Source organism: Anoplopoma fimbria, chromosome 18 (genome assembly GCF_027596085.1).
Source record: "Anoplopoma fimbria isolate UVic2021 breed Golden Eagle Sablefish chromosome 18, Afim_UVic_2022, whole genome shotgun sequence".
In the NCBI taxonomy this organism is placed as follows: Eukaryota; Metazoa; Chordata; class Actinopteri; order Perciformes; family Anoplopomatidae; genus Anoplopoma; species Anoplopoma fimbria.
In genome coordinates, this window is record NC_072466.1 from 21,157,610 (window position 1) to 21,168,891 (window position 11,282).

General features: G+C 40.4%; 1 protein-coding gene across 1 annotated transcript; it reads left to right on the forward strand.

Moving 5' to 3' along the window:
• Positions 1 to 2,052: 2,052 nt before the first annotated feature.
• LOC129107614 (saccharopine dehydrogenase-like oxidoreductase) lies at positions 2,053 to 9,395 on the forward strand. Its single transcript, XM_054619117.1, has 11 exons — positions 2,053 to 2,163; positions 2,320 to 2,400; positions 2,598 to 2,727; positions 3,223 to 3,272; positions 3,801 to 3,931; positions 4,624 to 4,741; positions 7,108 to 7,227; positions 7,577 to 7,633; positions 8,182 to 8,293; positions 9,073 to 9,154; positions 9,299 to 9,395. The coding sequence occupies exons 1-11, from the start codon at positions 2,053 to 2,055 to the stop codon at positions 9,393 to 9,395; spliced, it is 1,089 nt and encodes a 362-aa protein (XP_054475092.1).
• The last annotated feature ends 1,887 nt before the right edge of the window (positions 9,396 to 11,282 follow it).

Below are 11,282 nucleotides of genomic sequence, written 5' to 3' on the forward strand. Positions count from 1 at the left end.
CTGAAAAGGAGAGTTTCACAACGTGTGTGTTTACCTCAATACAAGTGGTTACTCTTAACATTCCTCTTATCATCTATATACGACCAACTCAAACAGAAACATTGTACTGTTTATGATACTGGTAAATGGACAAAGTGCCCTACTAGCACAGCATCACTAAACAGACTGCATGAATGATGCTTTATGTGTAGATTCAGGGAGAGCGAGGCTCTTGCTACGGAAACATCAGGTCTACCGACTTATAACACAATACATTGTGCAGTGTAGTCATAATGATTATTAGTCAGTTAACACCAAAAACTCAGGCATTGTCATTGTTTAAACTTTGGTGCTCATGATTTCATGTTCACCCTTAAGTGTATGGATTTATTATCACATCCAGTCTCCTTGTGTAGTGCGCTAACGGCTACATCATGATAGCAGAAACCCAATGCAGACATAAGAAACAATCCGATTGTGTGTCTCACCAGGTCACGTTAAAAAACAAGCAAAAATACAGGTGGTTTATGATCAGAAAAAAATTAAGATGAAGTACATTATTTTATATCTCTCTTCTATGTTCATGTTTATCAACACTTAACTTTAAAACTGACACGGGTTATGCTGTCTCTGTATCATTTTTTTGTCCAAAGGCAGAGCTTTGTGGAGCAACAGTTGTGTTTCCTGTCCGGCACAAGTAACTCAACAGAAAAACACGGCTGTCAACACTATATTGTTTTGAAGGACAAAATTAAATCTAATCGGCACGTTCCCCTTTTTTATATGTTTTTACTGATTTCAACAAATTCTTTTTTTTACACCTCTCCTTCTGACCTCCCAATTGTTTGCAAAGTGATGAATGTTACCTCTGTATTGTGTTTGTGGATATTGCATTATAAAATCCACCTTAAGGCTATGTGTTTTAATATTTATGTTCAGTTGTGTCCACAAGGGAATACAAAAAAATGTTGAGGAACATTTTCCATTGTGTTTTCATTTGCCGGGCTTGTTCTTATTTTAACTGCTGCTTGGCTTGTGATTTTACCTCATTAATGTGTTTAATTATCAAGATGTTTTGGTTGTTTTACTGCAACATGCATGCTCCAATGTTTTGACACTGGCCACAATTATGTAGTACCTCAGCTTCGCCACTAGATGTCAATGTGCATCACAGAGCCCTCGGCCCTTTTAGCCTCACACAGTTACAACATGGTGACAAAAGTGGGAAATTCAGCACAGTCTGAACCAACGGTGTATCTTTTCCATCATAATTCACATTCACGATACTTTGATTTAAGGAGAATATTTAGGCTACTGTTCCTTTAACATGTTTATAGTTGAATGAGGACATCGTTCCCTAGATATTGGACATGTTACAAAATGTAATTAATGTGGAATAAACACACTGTTATTAAATTATAAAATATAAGCATATTAAATAATATCAAATAAACAATAATGTTCCACATACAACTGTAGTTGCGGATTAATTGGTTAATTAATTAATTGTTCGTCTTCAGCCAATCAGCGGACAGAAGCGGAACTAACGTGTTACCAGGCGGGACCTTGAACGCAACACGTAACACATTGTACCTACATTGTACCTACATTGTATATAATATATAATAATAATAATAATAATAATAATAAATAATATCTTTATTTATATAGCACATTTCATACATACTATGCTGAAAGTGCTGTACATTAAAAAAATAAAATAAAAACAAAACCTTTATTTAATAGAAAGCATTCATTTTGCACTTACATTTTAAGTGTAATTAAAAATGTAAAATTAAAAAAAAAATAGATAAATAAAATCTAGCAACATAGTGTTTTTTAAATACATAAAAGATCATTTAAAATACAGATTCGGGACTCTGTGGAACGCACATAAAGTGCTGTTTAAAAAGAAAGGCATGGCAAAATAGATATGTTTTTAAGTGATGCTTGAAAATGTCAGCAGAGGCTGCCTCTCCAATGTTTTTGAGCAGGTTGTTCCACAGTTTGGGAGCATAAGCTAAAAAAGCTGTTCATTAACAGAAACGTCTCTTCTCCTCTCATCTGACAGCTATGCCAGAGCTGAGGACGGACATTGAAATCATTGTTGCTGATGTGTCTATCGAGGAATCGCTGGCCATCATGTGCCAACAAGGAGTGGTGATTCTCAACTGTGTGGGCCCTGTAAGTATGTCATCTACACTTTGTCTCAGGGAGGGGGACTAAAGAGACACAGAGATGATGTTTTGACACAAGTTTTTAAATTGAATTCAAACCGACAACACTGATGTACTGTGGTTTGTGTAGAAACTATTCTCTCCATGCTCTTTGTCCTTTCAGTACAGGTTTTATGGGGAACCAGTGGTCAAAGCTTACATAGAGAACGGAGCTCACTACATAGACATCTGTGGGGAGCCTCAGGTAGGAAAAGAAATGTCCACTATGTTTTTTAGGTTTGATTCACAGTGATTCTTTCCTTTGTATTTGATCTACAGCTTGTTTATAACTCATCTTTAAGTAGACTGATTACATGGAGTCTTGTCTGCATCCGTGACTGTGCATTGCTGTTCAGGTGCATTTTGTTTCTGTGTGTCTACATGTGTATCCATCCTATACAGTTCCTAGAGCTCATGCAGCTCGAGTACCACACGAAGGCGTTGGACAGGGGAGTCTACGTGATCGGCAGCTGTGGCTTCGACTCCATACCAGCAGACCTGGGTGTTCTCTACACACAGAAGCAGTTCAAAGGTAGGAAAATAGAAGCATCACTCAGCCACTGTGAACCATAGAGCCTGTAACTGGTTTACTCAATGAAGTAAAAAGTTCTAGTATTCTCAATATGGCAAAGTGTACATCACTAGAAACTCTAGCTGTGTATCTGTTTTTTAAAACCTGATGCTTATTGATTGAATCATCAGTTTGCCTGCAAGGACTTTTGTTTATTTTTAAACGTCCTCACAACTTCCAAATATAGAAACAACCTAATTTTCTTTATAATTATTAGTATCTAGATTAATTAATTTATCAATTATACAGTAATAAAATAGTAAAAGATATCAACCGCTTTTTATCAATTGTAAATGCCATGGATTAACCAATAAATACAGAGCCTCAATCTGCTTTGCCGCAGTCTTTACAGGGCTTCTAGTGTCAAGCTAAGCTGAATGCATCTGGTTGTATTTGGGTAATGTTTCATATGAACTGGAACTTGGCCTTCAACTGTGGGATTTGGTCTGATTTCAGGGACACTGACAGCTGTGGAGAGCTTCCTGAGCATCAGCAGTGGGCCTCAGGTAGCCTGACCAATGACAGCCTCTGCAATGCATGATGGGAAATGTTGTCTGATAATCACACTTTTAGAAAGTGAAGTGATGGCTGTGTCGGTGTGAGTTAATACAATCGATCTGTCACTTTAAAGGCATAGTTAAGGATGCTGCAAATCACAGATGGTGTGTATTATTTTATAATCAAACATTGCAGAAAATCATCTAGACAGAGAGATAGAGCAGGTTCAGTGAGTGGAGTTGGGAGGGTGGTATTATATGCCCATTATTCATGTTCCTTGACACTAAATATGCTGATGGATAACCAAAACATGCTACTGGCTGCTTTTGTGTAACTATGCTGCAGTGTCAGTAATTTTTTTTAAGGGTAAGCAAAGCAATCCCCAGCAGACTCATGTCACATAAATCTGTCAATCAGAATAAATGAATGGTGTTTTCACATTAAACCCTCGGTGTGTATGGCGGGGACTCTTTGATAGCACTGGTTTCCTCTGCACTCTGTCACAGAGGTTAAGGTTATCTCAACCCCCTCCGCAGGGCTCGGTTGGCCACGATGCCACTTGGCGGTCTGCAGTGTACGGCTTCGCGGACAGCGGATCCCTCCGCCAGCTGAGGAAGAAGCTCGGCCATAAACCGCTGCCCGTGGTGGGAGCCAAAGTCAAAAAGAGGTGAGGCTATAACTGAGCCATTACTGTCTGGGTGAAACACTTAACTGGGAGGGATAACGTTTTTATTGGAATGTGGAGCTTGGCAGAGAATAGTAAAGGAAGGCGTTTCTTTAATGTACAGCAGACAGGGATTTTCTCTCTGAAACTGAAGCGCCTTTTTGACACTTGTTTGATTCCAGAGTGAAAGATGGAATATTATTTAAATAACAATGCCTTCATTTTTTATATAGTGCCATTTCCGCAAATGCATTCATCTCAGGGTATTTGTAATTTCATGTAGTGTAATAAACATGTAGTGAAAATGTTGTTCCTAAAAAGGCTTTGGAATGAAAGCCTTAATTTGGATTAGTTGTGTTGAATCTCTAGGCCATGAAATGGGCTCTACAAGTGAGGACCAACATTGAAGCTTCTGTGTAATAATCCAGCACATTTGGAAGATAGCTGCTATTTGCAGACTGTTGATGTCTGCTAGACTGGCAGGGACGGAGGGGAGGATTTAGTAGACTATCAATGGATGAAATGAGATGGAATACATTGTGCTGATTCTGCAAGCAGAGGTAAATCATAAGTCTGCTTTGCTTTCTCCTTTTGAAATGTGGTGTGTGTGTGTGTGTGTGTGTGTGTGTGTGTGTGTGTGTGTGTGTGTGTGTGTGTGTGTGTGTGTGTGTGTGTGTGTGTGTGTGTGTGTCCAGGGGGTTTGTGTTTTTCAGCAAGGAGATGGAGCAGTACGCCATCCCGTTTATGGGTTCTGACCCTTCAGTAGTCAAGAGAACCCAGCGTTTCCTCTACGAGGAGGAACACCGGTCACCAGTAAGATGAACTCAAAAGAGAAGCTCACGCTGTGTTTTTTATCATTTATTGCAGTGGTGGTAGTTAAAGCTACCAGGTGGAGTTTTCCTTTCCAACACAGTTACAGTTCAATGCATTTTCTTCCTCTCAAAACATTCGCAAAGTTGATTCTTTTTCATGTGTTTTTAAATCTGAGCGTCACTGTCGACTCTTATGCAGCCACACTACACGTTAGCTTCGTCCGCAGTAGACAGGGATGAGCATCAAGTCACCGTTTTTACATCTGCACATGCCAGTGAAGTGACAGATCATCAAAACATGGCTCTGTATGCTCAAACTGTGTAAAGCAGACTGCTTCCAGCTTAACATCACTAGAAATATTTCTCTTTCAGAGGAAGAGTTATTCATAACCACTCATTCATAACTACTTGGCTTATGGTCAGCCGATGTCAACAAACTTTAGATAGACATTGTTGTGTAACTGGCTTCAGTCTGCTGACTTGACTCTTCCCAGTTTGTGCTGCCGTTACACAACCTTTTAGGATTCATCGTTATCCTGTAGATCACTTGAAGTCACGGTGGCTGCTGTCCAGCACCGCTTACAGAGAGAACGTGTCCATTTTGGAGGCTGTCGTCTTACAAACGCAAAGTTGTTATGACCAGCAGATGATTGTGGAAACTTTAGACAAAATATTACTGTTTGCTTTAGTTCTGCTACACTACATTTAAACATTAAACTGTAATCATCACTTGTGGCCACTGCTCAGCACAAGTAACAGAGTGCTGTTAAAAGCTTCATATTAAGCAAATTGTCTTTTTTTCCAAGTTGCATCTGTACTCACAGTATTTGTACATTACATTACAGTCATTTAGCAGACGCTTTTATCCAAAGCGACTTACAATAAGTGTATTCAACATAGGTATTCAAGAGAACTACTAGTCACCAGAAGTCATAAGTCCATCTCCTTTCTTAAACAAGCATCTAAGAGCAAGAGCAAAAGCATGCAGAAACCAGAGCAAAAGTACAATAAGTGCAGAAACAAACTACAGTAAGTGCAACAAACTACAATACAATAAGTGCAACAAACTAATACGAATACAATAAGTGGAAGGCAATAAGTGCTACGAGGAAGGCTCAGGGTAGTACTTCTTGAAGAGGTGAGTTTTCAGCCTGCGCCTAAAGATGGGCAGCGACTCTGCTGTCCTGACATCAGTGGGGAGTTCATTCCACCACTGAGGGGCCAGGACAGAAAAAAGCTGTGACCGGGTGGATCGGCCGCAGGGACCTCTGAGCGACGGGGCAACCAATCGCCCGAGGCAGCAGAGCCAAGTGGTCGGGCGGGGGTGTAGGGCTTGACTTGACTTGATTTGTACTTGATACTTGAATTATTTGTACATAATTCCCCTGTTATCTGTGATCTACGTGTTGTACTAGTAAACGCCACAAAAAAGGAATTTCAAGTCCTAATGGGGTTAGAAACTCCAGGGAGACCTGGCCAAGACAATTCCAATTATTATATCTGCGGTCAGCCAATCAGAAGGTTACATCCCAGTTCTGCAACAGCTCGTTGGGAGTTCCTACCCTGAGGTATGATCAAACTAGACTCCCTGATGTACTGTGGCTTGGATTGTACCTCATATTTACGTTGCTTTGGACTAAAGCGTCTGCCAGGTGAATAAAGGTAAATGTTCATTTCCATGCAGTCGATACTTAAGCACCGCCCGTTAAGTAAAAAACGGGCATGCATTGAAGTGTTTGGCTCTGCCTGAGCGCCTCTGGACCAGAAAGATGAAGAACCACCGCTCAGTCTATCCCGGAAATGCTGACCGAAATGACCCAAAGAGGTTTAATAATCAATATTTGGTCATCTTTCTTATTTTGTGCACCTCCATTCGTGGAAAGCAAAACTTTTCCTGCCGTACCTGTAACTAGGTCAGCCGTTCCAGCAGCTGTCATTACGTAATGAAACTATATCTTATGTTGACATCTCTCATCATCTGTAGTGATTCATCTCTCATTACTCCCTTTGACATCTCATCTCATGTCCCTCCCTCACTTTTTTTTTCTCTCCCATCAATTATTTTATCTTTTTTTTACCCTGCTTTATTTCCTCCCTCAATGTAATTGTGCCTTTATTCTCCCCCTCCTACTTCTTCTCCATCCTCTACCTTTACATCTGCATCCTTCCGTCCTCCACCTCTACCACCTGACTCCTTTCCTTCCATCACTTGCCCCTCCCTTCCTCCCCCTCTTCTTTCTCAACTTCCCTCATCTCTCCTTTCACCCTCACCTGTAATCTGCACCTCCTCACCTTTTTCTCTCCCCGTCACCATTTTTTATCATCTCCATTGTGCCTCTCGTGCCCCCTCTCCCCTCACATCCACAGGTCCAGTACAGTGCCTACGTCGGGATCGGTGGCCTCTTCTCGGTCGTTAAGCTCCTCTGTGGAGGCCTCCTCTTCTGGTTCATGGTCAAATTCAGCCTGGGCAGGAAGCTCCTCACCACGGTAGCTATCATCATCATCATCATCATCATCATCATCATCAACCAACCTCTGTTTGTAACGTCTACTTTGATCATTGGAGACCCTTGGTAGTGGAGTTTATTTAAAGCTATTAGGAGCTTTAGGACTCTTTTAGACTTAAAGCTGGAGTGTGGGACTTAAACATGTAAATTATCGTCTGTTACATCAAGCCATCCCCAAACGAGTTTAGACAATGTTGATTAAGCCTAAAGCGGACTGGGAAAGCTCTCATTATTTAGCAGCATACCAGCGTTGTGTTGTCTGCGGCGACGATATATATATGAAATGTGACATGTTAATAATTTATATTTGTTCTTTGTCTTTCCCAAAGTTCCCATCACTCTTCTCCTTTGGCTTGTTCACCAAGTCTGGTCCAACCATGAAGCAGGTGCCGTAAAATACTGTATGAGTTTTTTGTATCCTTTTGGGACCCTGAGATGAATATGTGCATGGCTGCCCAACATCGCCTGCAGTAACCAAGGGAAAGGAAATCCAGAAACTGCTCCGGGTTATTAAGTTTGTGTTGTTCAAAGCCCCGAAAACCTATTTTCTCAATCATCTTCTCATATGGAGCGATGGGGTCAAACAATGAAGAGAAAAGAATCTGCCAAAGTATCACCGGTTTTGGTTATTTTACATGGGAGATATCAGTGTTTGGGTTTCTGTCACTGATTGGTTTGGAGGGGTTTTGGGAAAATCAGGATTTATCGAATCAAAATGTGATGACAGTTTATTTGATGTAATGAGTGTTAAACTCTTAAAATATGTTTTAGAGAAAAACTAGTTATTTTTAGGTGCCTTAATGTTATGTCAAATTAAATGTATGTGGTCTGTAATGTATGAGGGATACAAAAACACACTGATATAAGCAAATGTACTAGATTTCTCTATCCTACTGTGTTTTTCCCGCTCATTTGGTTCTTTCTCTTCCCTCAGATAGAAGACACGTGTTTCAGCTTGACGCTCTTCGGGGAGGGCTACTCAGAGGGTTCCGATCCCACACACGGCCGACCCAACGCAAAGATCTGCACCCAGGTCATAGGAGCAGGTAAAGCTGCCACAACTACAGTACACATGGGCTTCTGGTTGTGTTTAATGGAAACATATATAGCTATCATACAATTTATTATTATTTTGTCAGGTGTCATAAGTAACACCTCTGCTTTTCCTACTATGTAGTAGTACAAGTGGTGTTGTGAAAAAGGCCCATTCTACCAATGTTTGACTGTGGTAGTGAGTAGATTTGGCTCCAGATCTCTGAATCACTCCACATCTACCTTTTTTCAGTTCATATAGAGAAATTAAATGAAATGGCACTTCGGTCTGATTAAGAAGTTTTACTTTAATAACTGCAATTAGTTGTTAAAGGATCCGTCTGATGTATTTTTCAGTATAAGAAGGCTCTGTGATGTTTTGAGCAAATGTTACTCAAACGGGAATAAATCGTGCATTTGTTGGGGACTATTTTCTGTGGTGGATTAATCCACATTTGGTGCCCTAGGGAGTATTTACAGCAGCAGGATGGTGTATGCTGGGTTGACGTGGGGCAAGTACAAGGCCACGGCGGTACGATGGCAGTAAGAGACAAAGTTGATAAGCTGAATAGAATCAAGAATTTCTATTATCACGGAGACAGGACTCAAAATATGGAGTGGGGCGGCGTTTTCGGATTCATTCCTTGGTGCATGACACTTAACTCTGGCCTTTGTTGTCATTTGAAAACCGCTACAAAACAATTTTTAAAGGGGCAAGTTAAAAAAACATGAACGTTGACCATTTCTGCAACTTTTTTCATGTCCATGTTTGTGTTTTTGTTCTGGTTCACAGAGCCTGGTTATGTCGCTACAGTGTCTGCTCTGGTACAAGCAGCGGTAACCTTGCTGAATGAGCTGCACTCTCTGCCCAGGAGGTCAGTTTAGTCCCTTTTCTTTTTTTATAAATGGGAGACTTGGTGAAGTCCTTCTGTCTCATCTATATCTGCCTCCCTCTTTTCTTCAAGCATCATCCCTCATTCTCTCTCTCTCTCTCTCTCTCTCTCTGTCGTTATTAACAGGGGAGGGGTGTACACTCCAGGAGCTGCGTTCCATAAAACCAGTCTCCTTGAACGCCTCCACAACCACAGCATCAGGTTCTCAGTCAGGAACTACTAGTAGCCCTTCAAAAAGGCGGAGTCAGTGACTCTAATCCAGTACACTTTTTGTCACATTTAGTGAATTTCTCCTCACGGTCAGTTAGCTGTGCATTCTGCGAGTGCACATCTGGGGTCCATACGCAGCCCTGGCTCTGATGGGAAACACACACTGTTCTAGCCAATCAGCAACAGGGAGCTGATTGGCTGAAGTCATCTTTCGCCAGAATGGCTGACTCCACCTTTAGCAGTAACCACTGTAAAGGTCACTCAGCCTAGTTTGTATTTGCCCTTTTTTGCAGTGAGTGTAACTGTAAGACCCGGGAACCTGCACCTTTTGTTTGTCTGTTTAACTGTTTGAGTAATATAACTATAGAATTCATCAAAGTTGGAAACCAGGATCAGAAAACCTAAACACACTGTCCGTCACCCACTAATGATCTCTGGATCTCTACATCTTGTTAAACCGACAAGAATCATTTCTGAATATAAGCAAGGTTGGTTTCCTCAACAAGAATCTGAGTCGCCGTGCTAATTTGTACTTGAAATGTAAGAAAACAAATAAACACCAAACTTGATCAAACACTCCACAGCAGAAACTACAGAATGATCACTGAATAGAGAGTTTTACAGTGAACATTGGGCTGTGTTTTTATGTCTGCAGTTGTTGCTGTTTAACTGCTAGACTGATCCCCTGTCAGCAGTCTAGTCTATGTTTTCTTATTGATGGAGGTGAGACAGCAGGGCCAGATGGTGGTCCTGCGAGGCCCCTGGACACACGTCTTTTACTGAGACCAGTCTTATCCTTTAAATTACCCTCCGGTCTTTGAACTTACACAAAATAATTAAAAAAACGTATGAATTGTTATGGATTGTGTTGATTGTTGTACTTTTCACAAAATACATGCACTATGGGTAGCCTGCATTCGCTCATTCATACAAAGTTCACCTGAACTTGAGAATGAACCTTTTCCCACAGGAGAGATTGTTTATGACGCTTGAGAATGTATTAAAAAAAGTTAGGACTGTTTCCTAATGTGATGTTCAACCTGATAGAAATAACAGTTGACTCACTAAACAGTGATTATCCATTGAACCTGATACAGGGTTGTCTGTCCATTCTTGTGAACTCAGTTTGGCACAAACGTCCACTTTGACACAACAATGAACTGATTAGAATCTGATCGTAAACTCACAAAGCAAGTTTCTGGCCATAGTTTAAGAATGAATTTACTTATTGTGAAAATTTCACACAAATGTCTAAGAGGATAGAATGATGATGACATTTTATTTTATTGAACAGCAGGTCTTGAACAATCTTACAAAATTAAAGATAAAGAAAAGTGTTGTAAAAGGTGTTCATAAAATGGAATAAGAAAAGTAAATTAAGTATAAGAAATAAGGTATTTAAAAATAATTAATAAACAATAACATAAAAAAGTCAACATACTTAATTAGGGGCTACAGAAATTAATAATTAAAATAACTGCAACGTACTTTCACTTATTGTGTTTGTCATCAGGGTTAATGTATCCATGTAACAATTGATTTCAACTTGAAAAATATCAAAGTTTTGGGGAGGACTTAGAGAATCTTGCCTTATGGATGTGAATTTGTTACATTCAAATTGAGTGATAATGTCGTTAGGAGTATTTATAGACTATAGTATTATGTAGATAGAGAGTGGCCGAACCTTTTCTGAGGCTGCAGTCCTCCTCCCACATGAACCGAACCCTTTTCTGCCACCAGGTGCCAGTGTTTCTCCTGCTCCTCATTCCTGACTAACATTTCCTCAGCACAGCACAGATGACAGTAGAGGTCAATCGGTGCCTGCGAGGATGCAGAGACAGTGGCATGGCCTCAGTCATAAAAATAAAAATAAGACATGACGATCTGCATGAATGGGGAC